This window comes from Tachyglossus aculeatus, chromosome 10, assembly GCF_015852505.1.
Source record: "Tachyglossus aculeatus isolate mTacAcu1 chromosome 10, mTacAcu1.pri, whole genome shotgun sequence".
In the NCBI taxonomy this organism is placed as follows: Eukaryota; Metazoa; Chordata; class Mammalia; order Monotremata; family Tachyglossidae; genus Tachyglossus; species Tachyglossus aculeatus.
The window spans coordinates 16,189,143-16,206,086 of record NC_052075.1 but is presented as its reverse complement, the minus strand read 5'-3'; the positions used below and the strand labels follow the sequence as shown (position 1 = coordinate 16,206,086).

At 43.1% G+C, this 16,944-nt stretch overlaps 1 protein-coding gene across 2 annotated transcripts in view; it reads left to right on the top strand.

Moving 5' to 3' along the window:
* Window positions 1-16,944, top strand: part of ARAP2 (ArfGAP with RhoGAP domain, ankyrin repeat and PH domain 2) — a 167,425-nt gene that overhangs the window by 67,737 nt on the left and 82,744 nt on the right. For both annotated transcript variants that reach the window (XM_038752401.1, XM_038752400.1), the window contains exons 9-10: window positions 6,437-6,557; window positions 7,825-8,003. In XM_038752401.1, coding sequence (XP_038608329.1) covers window positions 6,437-6,557; window positions 7,825-8,003 — 300 coding nt within the window. The remainder of the gene's footprint in view (window positions 1-6,436; window positions 6,558-7,824; window positions 8,004-16,944) is intronic.

The window sequence follows — 16,944 nt, the reverse complement described above, 5'->3', positions numbered from 1 at the left end:
TATTCTAGAACTCCCAATTTTTTCACTGATTTAGATTGCATTTCTCATTAAATTAGAGGTACTTTATCATACTTCTAAATCATTTTGCTAAAATAAATACACTCGCTCTGAATTTGTTGATTTCAAATGGATAATTATTTTGAAAGAAAAACATTTCTCCTCTGTTCTTTTGTTGAGAGTATAATGTGTGTCATTTTCCAAGGGGCTTCCAGACTTATCTCCTTGCCAATGATTTGGCGCTTCCCATTTTAACCCTGTTCTTCCCCAGCCTGGATCCAGGGCTCACAGTTTTAATCCCCTTTTTACAGATGAGGTAACTGAAGCACAGAGAAGGTAAGTGACTTGCCCAAAGTCACACAGCTGACAAGTGGCAGAGCCGGAATTAGAACGCATGACCTCTGACTCCCAAGCCCATGCTCTTTTCACTGAGCCACGCTAAAAATTTCCCATGAGGAAAGTTTTTTATAGGCCACAAAATACGTCTATAATGCACCTGCAATTTGGAGACTAATGAGTAACACTACAGTTTGGAACCTTTTTGCCCTAAACTCTTAAAAGCTTGGTGTAGGAAACCAGGCTCAATTGCAGGGCAGCAGAGAAAGGAAAATAACATTATCCAAAATGAAGAATGTGATCAATAATATTGAACAAGTGAGGGATGGACAGAATCCTAGGACCAGGATTCTGCTTAGCTCTGTGCAAATAACTTTCGACTACAGGAATTGAAAGGAGCAGCCTGAACTTTTAAGCCATCAGGGGCCTGTCTCATTTTGGCTCATATTTTTATATTGTACTCTCCCAAGCGCTTAGTATAGTGCTCTGCACACAGTAAGTGCTCAAATACGAACGAATTAATGAAAGGAGCACTGCTGGCTTGAGTGGCAGAGCGCATCCAAGCAGCCGGCTGGCTAGTAAATGGGTTGAAACGAGAGAGTTGGCAAGACACTGGGACCGAGGCTGAGCCAAATCACACAGTTAAGGAATTGGTCTGGGGCTGGAGACCCTTGAGGGCATAAAAGACCTTGAAACAGGAAATTGGGGCTTTTTCCATGAGGGCAAAATGCCAAGGAGGTCAACCCCAGCTTGTAGGTGAAGCCAGGCAGAAAGAAAAGCATGTGACATGCGGCTCCTGTCCGAGGATGGATAAGCAACTTGGAGAGAATTGTGAACCCGAATTGTAGCTCAGGGAGAACAGATCCAGGATCAGAGAGGAAGTGGTGTTTTGTGACTGCATCTTCTTCTGTGCTTTTTTTTTTAATAGTAGTTAAGTGCTTCTTCTATGCCAGGCACTGTACTAAGCACTGGGGTAGATACAAGCTGATCAGTGTGGACACAGTCCATTTCCCACATCGAGCTCACAGTCTTAATCCCCATTTTCCAGATGAGTTAACTGAGGAACGGGGAAGTAAAGGAACTTGCCCTAGATCTCACACCAGACAAGTGGTGGTGCCGGGATTAGAACGCAGGTCCCCTGAATCCCAGGCCCATGCTTTAGCAACTAGGCCATGTTGCTTCTTCTGACCTCATATCTACCACCTTGGAATCTGCTGTGAGATTGTTAGGCAGTGTGGCTTAGTGGATAGAGAACGGGCTGGGAGCCAGAAGGACCTGGGTTATAATCCTGGTTCTGCTACATATCTGCTGTGTGACCTCGGGCAAGTCACTTCACTTCTCTGGGCCTCAGTTCCCTCATCCGTAAAATGGGGATTAAGAGTGTGAGCCTCATGTGGGGCAGGGACTGTGTCCAACCTGATTAACTTCTGTCTACTCCAGTGCTTAGAACAGTGCTTGGCACATAGTGAGCGCTTAACAACTATCATAATTATTATTATTATTAAAGGCTGCTTGCTATTTATGACTTAGTGCCCAAACTCTCTTTAGCTTAAGTAAGATTCTTTTTCTCGTCCATAAAGCAGAAAGCCTGTGGCTTTTGGGTCCCGGTTGTCCACCTCATAGTGGCGATTAAGATTCAGAAAACCTCTCTGAGCTCAACTTTCAGCTCCCACTTGAACAGGTCCAATAGTGAACTCTGACCAAGTCCTCCCCTCGCTTGGGAGGACCTGTAACTAAGTCATGGGGTGGGTCAGTTGAAGCAGTGCGGCCAAGTGAGAAGCAGCATGGCCTAGTGGAAAGTGCCCAGGCCTTGGAGTCAGAGGACCTGGGTTCTAATCCTTGACTCTGCCACATCTGAGCTGTGACCTTGTGCAAGTCACTTAAACTTCTCTGTGCCTCAGTTATTTGTAAAATGAGAATTAAGACTGTGAGGCCCACGTGGGACAGGGACTATGTCCAAACTGATTATCTTCTATCTGTCTCAGCGCTTAGCACTTATGCTTGACACATAGTAAGTGCTTAACAAGTACCATAATTATTTTTATTTACCGCAGTAATGGTGGAGTGTTGGGGCACTTTTATTCCCACAGCCCCTACTCAACTCAGGTTTGTCTTCATAACGTCCCAGTGAAGTAAGAAAAGGCAGGCATTTTTATCCCCTGTTCTTCAGATGGAGAAAATGAGGCCCGGCAAATTAAAGTGTTTGGCCCAAGATTGCACTGCAGGCAAAGAATAAATAAATATTTATTTATTAATGTCTTTCTCCCCCTCTAGACTGTAAGTTCCTTGTGTGCTGGGAACATGCCTACCAACTCTGTCATATTGTATTCTCCCAAGCGCTAAGATCAGTGCACTGCACACAGTAAGCACTCAGTAAATATGACTGATGGATCCAACGATTGAAGTGGCAGAGCTGGGATTAGAGCATATTTCTCTGACTTTCAGACCAACGGTCTTTCTGCCAGACCACGCTGCCCCAACACCTCTGATAGTTTGTGTGGGGAGAATTCTTGTTTGGAGTAGATGTCAAAGTGCTCTGGGAGAATGAACCCTGGGGTCTGGCCCAATTTGACCCCATGTTTTCAAGTGACAAAGGTATTTTCCCGAATTGTTTACTTTGCCAGAAAATATCCAGCTCTTGGGAATCATCTGTAGATAAATGAGATTTTCTTTTTGAGTCACATTTTAGCTTTCAGCAGAAGCTTCTTTAAGTTACGGCCTCCTCCTTCATTTCTCGCTCTCTGTGCAGCCTTTCCATTCATGATTGGATTCATTTCTCCCACAGTTTAGTGAAACTACTATGAGCCCCATGTGGGAGAGGGAGTGTATCCTGTGTGATTAGCTGGTCTCTACCACAGTGGTCAGCAATCAAGCATATTTATTGAGCGCTTACTATGTGCAGAGCACTGTAGTAAGTGCTTGGGAATGTACAACACAACAATATAACGGACACATTCCCTGCCCACAGCGAACTTACAGTTGACAGGGTTGAGCAATAAGCCCTCACTATATGCCACCATAATTATACTGATTACTTCAATTTAAATTATTTGCTGTGTAGTTAAAGAAAAAAAGAGGGCAATTATATCTCGCATTATATACATGTAATTTACAGTGTCAGAAGGTGTTTTTAAGCTTGTTGAAATCTATCCGGGGGCGAGCTCTCTATTTTCGCACACACCCATGTACCTATAAGTGTCCTCGCTATTTGAAGATCACACTACTGGTGGCCAAGTTTACTGAACTGTTAATGTGCCTGAAGAGGCTGACAGGTCCCACCACAAAGTGCAGGCGTATGGACTGTCCCTTGTCGTGATGTTTGTGGTTTGTGGTACTCAGCTCCTGCTGCTGTTTTTGTTTTTGCCACTTATTCTACGAACCTTCTTGAAACTTATGCTGTGAAAGAGCCGGTCTGACTGCTGCCGTTTTCCTCTTGTAGTTCAAGTTATAGCATCCTTAAAACCTTTGCTCTGATCTACTTGTTTTCAGTTGTCCAGTTCAGCTCACTCCACAGCAGCTTCTTTTGTATCCTGATGTCCTATTGATCATAATAACAATAAAAAGTGTGCTATTAAAGTGCTATCATATGCTATAAAGTGCTGGGGTAGCTCAATCAGTGGCATTTATTGAGCACTTACTGTCCACATGTTTTGTTTTGTTGTCTATTCCCCCCTTCTAGACTGTGAGCCCATTGTTGGGTAGGGACAGTCTCTATATGTTGTCAACTTGTACTTCCCAAGTGCTTAGTACAGTGCTTTGCACACAGTAAGCACTCAATAAATGATTGAATGAATGAATGAATACTGTGTGCAGAGCCCACTGTACTAAGTGCTTGGGAGAGTATAATAATAATAATAATGGTGGTATTTGTTAAGCGCTAACTATGTGTCAAGCACTGTTCTAAGCGCTGGGGTAGATACAAGGTAATCAGAGGGTCCCATGTGGGGCTCACAGTCTTCATTTCCTGACCACAATGAGCTTACAGTCTAGAGGAAGAGATAGGCATCTATATAAATAAATTATGGTTACAGACATAAGTGCTGGGGCTGAGCAGGTGAATAAAGGAAGCAAATCAGTGTGATGCAGAAGGGAGTGGGAGAAGCCCTTTCTAAACTGGCTCCAGCTCTGGACTGAAGAGAGGTGGGAGGAGGGGAAGACCAAATCCCTAGGCCTATTTCCATGTGATTCAGTCGAGGACTGTCACCCTCTTTAGAGGTTCCTGCATTGATGTTTTAGTGCTTTCTATGTGGATGTTTTTTTTTCTTGTTAATTTTGTTTTTTGGATGGCATTTATTAAACCATGACAGGCAGTGTCTGTCCCACATAGGGCTCACCGTCTTAATCCCCATTTTAGAGATGAAGTACAAAGAAGTGAAGTGACTTGCCCAAGGTCACACAACAAACTAGTGGCAGAGCTGGGATTAGACCCCAGGACCTTCTGACTCCAAGGCTGCGTTCTTTCCACTAGGCCATGCTGCTCTATGGCCTAGACATTAAAGCCAACTGAGGTCACTTGTATTTTTTTTTCAAGTTCTACTTCTGTATCTATTCAGAACCGCAAGAGAAACAGAGGCCTTCAAAAGCTCCCCGTCCTTGAACATGCCGGGATTTTTCTAGGAAGCCTAGGAACATTTAAAACTACTTGTTCCTCTTAATCCAGTTTGCACCTCATTTGCCAACCTTCAAAGTCATCATCTTCAGTTTTCCATATCTGGATTCAGTTCTATTTTTCTTGTCTATATTGTCACTCTTGTTTTTTGGTACACAGACTTAGAGGTAATGCATGCCTTTTAAATCAATCAGTGGTATTTATTGAGCACTTACTATGTGCAGAGCACTGTACTAAGCACTAGGGAGACTATAATACAACAGAATTGGTGGATACGTTCCCTGCCGACATTGAACTTTTTTGAAAAAACAAACTGCATGATTTATCTTTTGCTTGGTATGTATACTTTTTGTGATGTGAAGTTAAAACTCCCTGAATTTCCCTGATGTATTCCCTTCTCCAGAAAGGGATTTACAGGCCATACAGAAAGCCAAATCAATAAGACAGGGATATAAAGTAGATGGCTTGGAAGTATATTTGGCTTTGTGGGAGGATTGTCATTAAAAACAGCATTTTCCATATCTCTGAAAAGAGACTTTCAGAATGTTCTCTGTGGCTAGCTTACTTTTCACTTTTCAATTTCTTTCGAAACAGCAAAGCAGAATCTTTCAGGAGTAATCCTTTCCAGGCATTCTGACCATTTGTTATCTTAGAAAGTCTTTTTTTTTCTTATTTTAATGGCATTTGTGAAATGCTTTCTCTGTGCCAGGCACTGTATTAAGCACTGGAGTAGATACATGCTAATCTGTTGGACACAATTCGGGTTTCATTATGGGGCTCACAGTGTTAACTCCCATTTTCCAGATGAGGTAACGGAGCCACAGAGAAGTGAAGGGACTTGCCCAAGGTCACACAGCAGGCAAGTAGTGAAGCTGGGATTAGAATTTAGGTCCTCTGGTTCCCAGGTCTGTACTTTTTTCACCAGGCCACGCTGCTTCTCGTTTTTAAACCGATATGTCCACCGTTGGTTGAAAATGAAGTCATGTTTTATTTCAGTTTTGTCTAGGTGAATTCAGTGAACTTCAAGGGATGCAAATAACCAAATAAACATGGCAAATGTAGAAGTGAAGTTTTTTTCTGCTCAACCATTTCGTTTGGTGTAATCATTTTAAATTTCATAGCAAAGGAATTCCCATGTTTTTGTTGTATCTTTGCTTGGCTTTCCTTACTAGGTGATGCTCTTAGAAAAAATGTGAAATTCTAAGAGTGGTTACAGTCCCAATCCCTGCCAGTAGATGCCCTGCAAACACCATAATATCAATGAGGTTGGCTGCCTTTTCCAGAATCGTTTCACACTATAAATTGCTGTTCCCGAGATTATATACGGCCCGAGAGCAAGTATCTCGGCTGACTGTTCCCGGCCTGTTGAGCTAAGATCGCTCCTCATGGGAACAGGTTTTGGTAAATGTGGAGGTGAAGGTCCTAGCGAAGATCAGTGAAAATTCTGTGCACTGGATGTCATGCCTTATAGCATTTTCATGTTTTCTCATGCAGGAGATCTACTCGAAAGGAATCATTCCCCTGTCTTCGATGGTGACCATCCGAAGTCAGGGAGAAAACAAATTTGAAGTCGTTACGTCCCAGAGGGTTTTTGTTTTCAGAGTAGAAAAAGAAGGTAAGCACAGTCTGCAACACTTCCTTTCTCCGATTAATAGCTGCACCTTTCCAAATAGGTGTTTTTTATTTGCATCCCAAACTCTAAATTGACACCATTGAATCTTCTGCCCCACACTCTGGTACTCCTCTCCCCCACCTCGGTGCCAATGGCATGTGGGAAACAGGTCATCAGTGGGCACGATCTTCTGCACAGAGCCTTTTACAGTGTGAGATGACTTCCCTTCACCGTTGTTAGCCCTGGGAGGTATCATCCCTGGAGGAACGATGCTGCAGAGCCACCACGAGAAGGTGCTCAGAAGCTGCAAGAAGCAGCTGGAGTCTCTGCTGGGGGTGGGGAGCAGGGGACCACTTACTCCAGTGAGGAGGAGCTCAGAAGCAGCTACTGCAGATGCGTTGTCAACCTATCAAGAAGGGGCTCCACGTCGGTCGTGATTCGAAGGATGATCTGTTGGGGGACAGTGTGAACCAAAGCGAGTCACACTGGCCATTACAATCTACCTGCTTATGTAAACCTTCCCTCAGGTCCGTTCTTCTGCTATTGGTCCCCTTCTCCCTCTGCGTCCTTCTGGGAGTGGTTAGCTGGGTGTGCTGGTATCTGTTCCTCTCCGTTGTCCCCCATCTTCTGCTCTCAACTAGTTTCCACTAGGGCTTTTGCTTCCAAGCCCCCTGTGGAGTCCTCTTCTGGCAGTCAATATTTCCCATGCCTGGCATTTCATCTTACACAAGGCCTTCCACCTTAAATCCTTATTTATTTACTTTTTTTAATGGCATTTGTTACCATGTGCCAGGCACTGTTCTAAGTGCTGGGGTTGGTACAAGTTTATCAAATTGGATAAACTTGGGGCTCACAGTCTTAATCCCCATTCTACAGATGGAGTAAAGTGACTTGCCCAAGGTCACATAGGCAAGTGTCTGAGCCGGGAATAGAACCCAGGTCCTTCTGACTTGATCAACCGTGATCAAGTTCCTTATTGGGATCCTAAAATGACATTTGTAAAGCGCTTTGCGCTCTTAAAGATAAAATGCAACCTCTAAGGGCTTCGAGCTTTGCCCTATAATATAAAGTTGTCCAAATCAGCGTAGATATTTTTGATACTGACACTGGAGGAGAGAATGGTCCTAAGACTGTCCAATCCAATGAGATTTTTCTCTTTACCAAACTGACCACTTTTGATCAATATGATTAAAGGGAGAGAATTGAAATTAGATAAGTCTGGGTTTTCTCTCCTTATCGTAAATCCACTTTTGATGCTGTTTGTTTTCAGAAGAGAGAAATGACTGGATCAGCACACTTCTAGACGCCTTGCAGTCACAACCCATCGCCTCTCAGATGGGAGCTGGAGCCCCTCCGGAGAAATGCGGATACCTTGAATTAAGAGGCTATAAAGCCAAAATCTTCACCGTGTTGAGTGGGAGCAATGTGTGGCTCTGCAAAAATGAACAGGTGAGACTTGTTGTAGAAATTTCCACTCAAGGTAATCTCAATGAGTCCAGGGACATGTGCCTGGATGACCATTGGTGGTAGTGTTGGTTCTGAGCCCTCTTCTAATGAGGAGAGAAGGCATCATTTGTCTGGGGCAGCTCCATTCTTCCAGCAGCAGGGAAGACATATTCCAAGCACATTCGGTCCACCCTCTTTTCTTATCCAGAGGCTTATGGAAGAGAATAGGCAAAATTAATTTGGGGGGGAAAGAATCCTGCTTAGCTGGAGTAAGACTCTAAACGTCTCTCAAAGGGTAATTACAAAACAGTTAATCATTTCTTCCCTGCTTCCAGCTGCTAGGCAAACAGTCATATTCTTCACCTGCCAGGCTGTAATCCAGCAGAAATTAGTGGCCCAGTGAAGGAAGTGGGTTTAGTAGCCCAACAGGTATGCTTGGTGAACTGCTGCGTCCAGAAGGAGTCAAGGATTTAAGAGATTGGAGCTTGTGTGCAGCAGGATTTACTTATTTGCTTATAACCTGATGTAATTAAAGGACTCATTAAAGCAGAAAACAATTTCCAAATCCCCCACCTAAATAAACTTTTTGATAAGCTTTATTAACTTTCACTGATACTACTAGCTACAGTACTGTTCTGTTAGGGGACGATTATAGAGTTATTTCCTGTCCTGTCTTATTCCTCCTCCATAAATGAATGGCCTTTTTCTTTTTTTATCTGCAGCTGTTTTATGTTTTCAAACCTTGCCTTTCTTCTTGTACTTCTTTAGTGTCACTTATCTTCAATTAAGAGGTGATTTATTGAAACTGGAAACTCTTATCAATTGATTTTTGGCATGTCTCCCAGTTTCTCTTCCGTGTACCCCACCCTTCTTCTAAACATTTCTGGCCCTTTTTTGCCTCCTTACTTTCTTTCCTATTTTCATGAGAAATACCAGGTGAGGTGATTGTCTTAGTGTGGAAGTATCTTTGGGAAATTGTAATGATCAGATGGCATGTTTTGCCTGAAATGAACATCCTGACTGGTATAAACTTTAACTGTTCTTACCTTTTGATAGAAAAAAAAAAAACCCAAACAATCTTGACTTTTGGAAAGTAGCATGGCTTAGTGGAAAAGATATTGGGCCTGGGACTCAGAGGATTTTGGGCAAGTCACTTAACTTGTCTGTGCCTCAGTTTCTTCATTTGTAAAATGGAGATTCAATACCAGACCTCCCTCCTACTCAAACTCTGAACCCCAAGTAGGACAGAGATTGTAACTGACCTGATTAACTTGTATCCACCCAGCTCTTTGAACAGTGTTTGACTCATAGTAAGTGCTTAATGAATACTGTGATAATAATTGTTCTTATTATGATTATCATTTTTTTTTTGTAGTTTTTGTTTGGTAGTGTCCAGTACCTAAAGGTTTAAATTAGCATAGCAGTGAGGTCAGGGGTGCCTCAGCATGAATCAGAAGTGTCCAAGAGGCGTGACAGAGGGGTTGGCGAGCCAGCTGGCCAAGAAAGTCAAGTAGAGGCTGACTGGCCTGGGTTCCACACATTAGGAGGATGATGTTGTGATTTAGTGGAAAGAGCTTGGTCCTGGGAGTTAGGAGACCTGGGTACTAATCTTGACACCACCACTCTCTTGCTGAGTAACTTTGGGCAAGTGATTTAAGCTCTCTGTGCTTCAGTTTCCTTGTCCCTAAAGTGGGGATAAGACACCTGTTCCTCTTCCCATTTAGACTGTGAGCGCCCTGTGGGACAGGGCCTGAGTCCAATCTGATTATCCCGTATCTCCGCCAGTGCTTAGTACAGTGCGTGGCACATTATTATCATTGTTCTCATTGTGATGGGCCCTCCTGTCTCTTCTCCTACCTTGCCTGCAATGGCATTTGCAGACCACTCCTCTGGCTGCCCTCCCAACCCAGCTTCCTGACCGCAAGTTTCTCCTCCAATCTGACGAGGTCTTTAGAGAAGATTCTCTTGAACAGTCACAGTCTTCCAGCCGCAAATCGTCCAACTGTCACAGACACTGCCTTTTAGGAAGAAGCACTTTGAAAAACAGCGCGCACACTTTTCTGAGGCTGGTTTTGCAGCTCTCCCTCCTGTTTTTCCACTTTCACTTTTTCAGAGTGAGAGATGGGTTGCCGCAGTGGGGAAGGGTGATTGCAAAATTGTCTCTTCGGGAAAGAGATTCCGTAGCCCTATTCACTACATCTCCAGTGGTCTGGGTGATGTCAGGGGCCTGTCTCACCAGGTACTGACCCGTCACAATCGGGGCTGCATTTAAGGGCTTAGGGTCAAATGGGACACAAGGAAAGACAAAAAAAGCCTTGATCTGAATCTCTGGGGGCAGAACACTTTCTCAGCCTTAGAAGCTCCTTGAAAATCCACCCAGAAAAAGCACCATGTTCTTTTTGTTTGTTTCGGGATGGACAACTTTGCCATTTCCAGATTAAAGGCTTAATTGTTAAAATGTGGTTTGATTCTTGGGCTTTTCCTGAGAAGAGAAAACTCACAGAGCAGTACTGTACCAGTAGAGCGCTCTAGAGCTCTAAGAATCCTTTCTCTGGAGCACAGAGCTGGAGCAGATGAGAAATGAGGAAGAAGTAATGGCAAGGACACTCTGGCCCTTTGCTGGACTATCTCCAGGTGTACCCAGAGTTCATTTCTCTAAACAAATGGAAGTGCCCATTTACTTCATAGCAAAATGAAATGATGTTCCCAGTTCTCTCTCTTCCCACCCTTCTGGGAGGGGAAGGGGGAGCCTTGAGAAGTGGGTTGAGACATTTTGCATTGCATTTGGGGGGTCACATGATGAGCAGCAATTCTAGGACACTGAGGGAACAGTAGTTCTGATACCCACCCTGTCCAGTTCAGAAGAAAGCAGCCCTGAAGACTGTTAGCTACTTGTGGGTAGGGATCATGTCTACCCACTCTATTGTCCTGTGCTTTGCCAAGTGCCTAGAACAGTGCTCTACATGTGGTAAGCATTCAATAAATATCACTGATTGTTTGAGGAAAATGGAATTTTGGGATTAGATGGCAACACACCTCTACCTTGGTGGGTATTTTATCACTGAACCTGCCTTTGGAAGGCTGTTCATACCACTGTAGACATGTCTGGTGTTGAGTTTTGATACTAACAACTGTTGTGTCCTGTAAGTGGTTTTTTTCATAGTTAGTCCCATTTGAGAACTGGTCTGGACTGGTGGTTGGGAGCAGCTTAAACCTCAACCTCCTGTGGTTTCAGCTTTGCTTCTTCTTTCTGATCGAAGAAACCTCATTGGATAAAATGCAGAAATATCCTAATGAGTCAAAAATAAGGAAAGTCAGTCAGCCTGTTCACACCAACCAATGATATTTCAAAGAAAATCTAACCATTGAACATAGCCCATGTAACAGGAGGAAGCACTGATATAGTGATATAGCATATCACTATATATCTATACATATATATCACTATGTATATAGTGATATATCATATCGCTACATATATATACCACTATGCATATATACTGATATATATAGTGATATGTATATAGTAATATATACATATATATAAATGGTGATATAGTGGAAAGAGCACGGGCTTGGGAGCCAGAGGACCTTAGCTTCTCTTCCCAACTCTACTGCCACTTGCGTCCTGTGGGACCTTGGCAAGCAACTCCAGTTCTCTGTGTCTGTTTCCTCATCTGTAAAATGGGGATGAAATGCCTGTTCTACCACTGCGCGTGGGACAGGGGCTTTATCCAGTGTGATTATCTTGTCTCTGCTCCAGGTTTTAGCACATTACTTGGCTCATAGGAATGCACACCTATCAAAAAGTTATTTTAATGTCTGTCATCCCCACCCCCAGACTGTGAGCTCCTTTTTAAAAATGGTATTTGTTAAATGCTTACTATGTATCAGGCGTCGTACTAAGGGCTGGAGTAGATGCAGGCTAATCAGGCTGGACACAGTCCATGTTCCACGTGGGGCTCACAGTTAATCCCCATTTTACAGAAGAGGTTACTGAGGCACAGAGAAGTGAAGTGACTTTGTCCAAGGTCACCCAGAAGACATGTAAGAGCCAAGATAAGAACCCAGGATCTCTGACTTCCAGAACAGGCTCCTTTTGGGCAGGGATTGTATCGACCAGGTCAACTGTATTGTAATTTCCCAAACATTTAGTACAGTGCCCTATCCACAGTAAGCGCTCAAATACCATTAATTTGTAGTAAGCATTTAATGAATAAAACAATAGATGCCATGAGAGTCATTAACACATTAGTAGCTCAGATAGGTAACTGGAATAAGGTTCTTTAGCTTTGAAAAGTGCCTGCATTGAATGAAAATTCTCTGGCTAGACAGTAGAAGTGACTAGTGATTTCCTTATAGGATAAAGGTTGAAGTTCATAATCTGCATCAGTTGGTGCCAGTGCTACTGTATTGGATGAATCATGGGGTTAGAGTTCATTCATTCATTGTCGTATTTATTGAGCGCTTACTGTGTGCAGAGCACTGTACTAAACGCTTGGGAAGTAAAGGTCGGTAACATATAGAGACGGTCCCTACCCAACAACGGGCTCACAGTCTAGAAGGGGGAGACAGACAAGACAAAACATGTAGACAGGTGTTCCGTTGTGCGGTTCAGAGCAACAAGCACCAATTCTCCCTCTTGCCCTCTGTCAGTGAACCACAAAGTGTTCTGTCCCTCGCTCCCCTTGAGTCAGATGGCCCCAAGGAGTCAGCATCTACACTGAGTTTTCCTCTCATTTTGGGAAAATCAATGAATCAGTCAGTCAGTGGTATTTATTGGAGGCCTACCATGTGCAGAGAAACAGTAATAATACTAATCGTGGTATTTGTTATGCCTTACTATGTGTCAGACACTGTACTAAACTCTAGGATAGATACAAACTAATGGGGTTGGACACAGTCTGTATCCAACAGTCTTAATCCCCATTTTACCGATGAGGTAACTGAGGCACAGAGAAGGGACGTGACTTGTCCAAGGTCACACAGCAGACAAATGACAAAGCCAGGATTGGAAGCCAGGTTCTTCTGACTCCAGGGCCCATGCTCTATCCACTTAGACCACTCTGCTTTTATAAGCGGCACTGTACTAAGCATGTGGGGGAGTACACTACAACAAAATTAACAGACACATTTCCTGTCCTCAACGAGCTCACAGTCTAGAGGGGGAGATAGACATCAATATAAATAAGTAATTTGTAATATATGATTTAAATATATGTATATGGATGATCAATCATATTTATTGAGTGCTCAGTATGCTCTTGGGAGAGTATAACAGAGGTGGTATACACATTCTAGATGGTAAGCTTGTTGTGGGCAGGGAATGTGCCTGTTTATTGTTATATTGTACTTTCTCAAGTGCATAGTACAGTGCTCCACACACAATAAGCGCTTAATCAGTACCACTGACTGACTGACACATCCCCTGCCCACCAGGAGCGTACAGTCCAGGGGAGGAGTTTACAGTCTAAAGTTCTGCTCAACCCCTCCTGGTGTCTGCTGGCTACTGCTTTGGGGTGAGAAGTGATAGGAGGCTCTAGCCAAGTTTGAGATTGAGACTGGAGCAGAAACAGGCTTGCAGTGTCCCCGATCAGGTCAGTGGATATATGACGCATTTACCGTATAAACCACTAACCGACGCCCTAATGGCGGCGATGAATGCAAAAGGGCTAAATTCTTTCCTAGGACGTTGTGTAGCCACATGCTGACTAAAAGCCACAGGTAACACTTCCTGTGTGTTTGGCGAGGCGATACTTTGCACAGTGCCATAGGCATTTAGGAGTGTTTTGAATTCCTACACTCCTAAATTGAATGAGGAAGGAATGGCATGGAATGGCAGCATCTTTTCAGCTTTAGCCCATTCTTTGAGGCTTTTGGGTGCTGAAGAATGATTTGGAAATGTGAGGTCACTTGCCTGGTCTTACCCTCCATATTATATATCCTTCCTCGCACATCCCCTTTCCCCTGCCCCCTTTTCCTTTTCGCAGAAGTATCTCAGGGTCTGTAATCTTCCCTTCTGGCCAGGAGGCCAGGAGGAGCAGCATGACCAGGTGAATAGAGCACAGTGCCCGAAGTCAGACAGACTTTGGTTCTAATTTCAGCTCCACCATTTGTCTGCTATGGGACCGTGGGCAAGTCAGTTAACTTCTCTGGGCCTCAATTGCCTCATCTAGAAAATGGGGATTAAGACTGTTAGTCCCAAATGGGACAGGGACAGTGTCCAACCGGATTAGCTTGTATCTACCCTGGTGCCTAGTACAGTGCCTGGCACATAATAAATGCTTAACAAATACCAATTTTTTTTAAAAAAAAGGCCTGGGGGAGGGAAATGACCGTACATGAGACCACAAGCAATGCCTTCCGGAATCACATCTATAGTCTGTCGAGCTCAGGACTCTGTGGCAACAGCACCAAGAAAACTTGAAGAAGCAGTGAAACCCAAGTGAAAAGAACCCAGGCCCAGGAGCCAAAGGACCTGCTTGTCATCTTAGCTCAGCCACTTACCCGTTGTGTTGATGTTAGTAAAATCATTTAACAGTCTCTTTCCTCATCTGGAAGATGGACATTCTGTAGCTGTTCTCCTCCTGCTTGGACTGCAAGCCCCATGAGGGACAGGAACTTTTTCCAGCTTGATTGTACTGTATCTGGCCCAGGACTTGGTACAATGTTTGACCCATAGTAAGTGGTTACTAAACACCACCACCGTCCAGTAGTTATCCCCCCAACCCTCCCCTCCCTTCACCCATTCCCTTGAATAGTTTGAGACCTTCCCCTGATCTACACTTCTCTGAGTAATTGCTTTCCATGAGCAAGCACCGTTTCAGGCACAACTGTTAATAGAACATGTCTATGTCTACTAACACCATTATATCAAACTTTCCCAAGGACTTAGTACCATCAACTGCGCACAGTAAACACCAAGATACAGTTGATGGATTTATCTGTGAGGAATTTTTGTTTTTCCTCAGGGCCCAGGTTGAGATTTGCTGGGTTCAGCATCTAGTCTGACTTCTCCCTCTTTCCTGAGTCATAACCAGAGAGGTGCGTTGCACCCACAGATTAGCACACAAGAGCCTGGTTGGCAAACTCCTGTAATCCAAGTGTTTAGTGGGGTGCTCTGTGCACAGTATGCACTCAATAAATATCCTTGATTGAGTGAAGAGCCCCGTAGGAGCAGGTTTTGAAGGAGAGGAGCAGAGATTGAACTGTGTCAGCTCACTGTGAGTAGGAAACGTGTCTACCGACTTTGTTGCATTGTACTCTCCCAAGCGCTTAGTACCATGCCCTGCACATAGTAAGTGCTCAATAAATACGATTGATTGAATCTTCAGGAGGGTGTCACAGGTGGAGGTAGAGATACAGAAGAGCCCACAGAGTTTCTGCCTTCCAGGAAAATTATCTCCTGAACGTGTGCAAGTTGTGTTTTTCGGACACTACTCCCGGCACACCTATTCATCTGTTTTCATGCTTCTTAATTTCTTCGGGTGTCTCTCAGCCTTTGCCAATTCAATCAATTCCTAGAAAGCAAATTTTAGGAAAACTCCTCATGTTTCATGCTTGCTGCTCCTAAAACGGGTTATTGGCTTTGACCCCAATGTAAGAGCAGTCTGTTGTCCTGCAAATTAAAAGTTGACTGAGTGCAGTATGGGGACATTGTAAATGTTTTTGTTTACAATTCTAGGCATTCTCTTTCCTCTTCTGTGCTCCTTATAAATAAATAAAACATCTTAATTGGGGAGAAACTGAAATACATATAAAATACTAGTGGTAAGAGAGGCCCCGTGCTGAGTTTTCTCGGCAATAATTTATCCCTCTGGCTTAGATTAAGCACAAGAGTCATAGCCTGATATTTTATCAACTCAGAAATGTTTTTTTTCTTTTACAGAATACTGCAGTGTCATTAATATTACTTAAGTGCTTTCCTTTAATATTTAACACATTCTGCCAGCTTTAGCCATTTCAATTACAATTCTCCTGTATTTCTATTACTAATTCTATGTTATTTGGCTTTTAAAAATCACAGAACATCCTTTTGCGTTAGGGTGAAAAACTCCTTTTCTAATTTTACTACAGTACAAGAATTTAGGGCTTAATTAGCTTTGCTCAAAAAAAGTACATTTTTATGTGGTTGCTTCCTATTCCCTGGGACTACTTCACCAGTATATTTAAGAATCATGAGATCCCTCTCTTTAGCATCACAATTAGCATCAAAGTGGATCTTAGATGATCTGTTATTTAAGAACAGATGAAGCCCACAATACAATTGCATTATGATCCTGAAAATATGGTTTTGTCATGAGTGGTTGTGTCACAGGATACATTTTGACATATACTTAACTAGCTAATAACATTGATTGAGTGCCTACTTTGTGAAAAGTGTAGTACTGGACATTTGGTAGAATAAAATAGAAATAAGTGGGCATGATCCTGGTCCTCAATGAGTTTACAGTCTAGCCAGGGAGATAGGCATGTGAATAAATTACAGTAGAAGGAAATAAGAGTTGTATGCATTTTGCTTGTTACGTATTATAAGTTAGGATTAATATGACTTGCCCAAGGCACCCAGGAGGTAATTGGCAAACCTAGGATTAGAACCCAGGTCCACTGATGCCCAAGCTCTTTCCACTAGGCTATGCTGCTTCTCTTGTGTGAATTTTCCAAACTAACCTTGTTCCTAGTTAGCTCAGATCATCACCTCTCCTCTGTGGAATGCTTTTTCAGAGTATAATTCTATTTATGATTGAAGCAAAGATGCTGGAACAAAATAAAATTGTTGAATCCATGATCGCTACCTTCCAAGTCTGGTTAAGGAGCAAAGTAGAGACCACATCTGCTTCTCCTCAATATGACCATCACAATTTTGATTTGGTTTGTCTGATTTAGATTTTTTTAAAAAAGTTAATCTGGCCAGAGAAAGACTGGCTGAGCAGATCAATTCTAT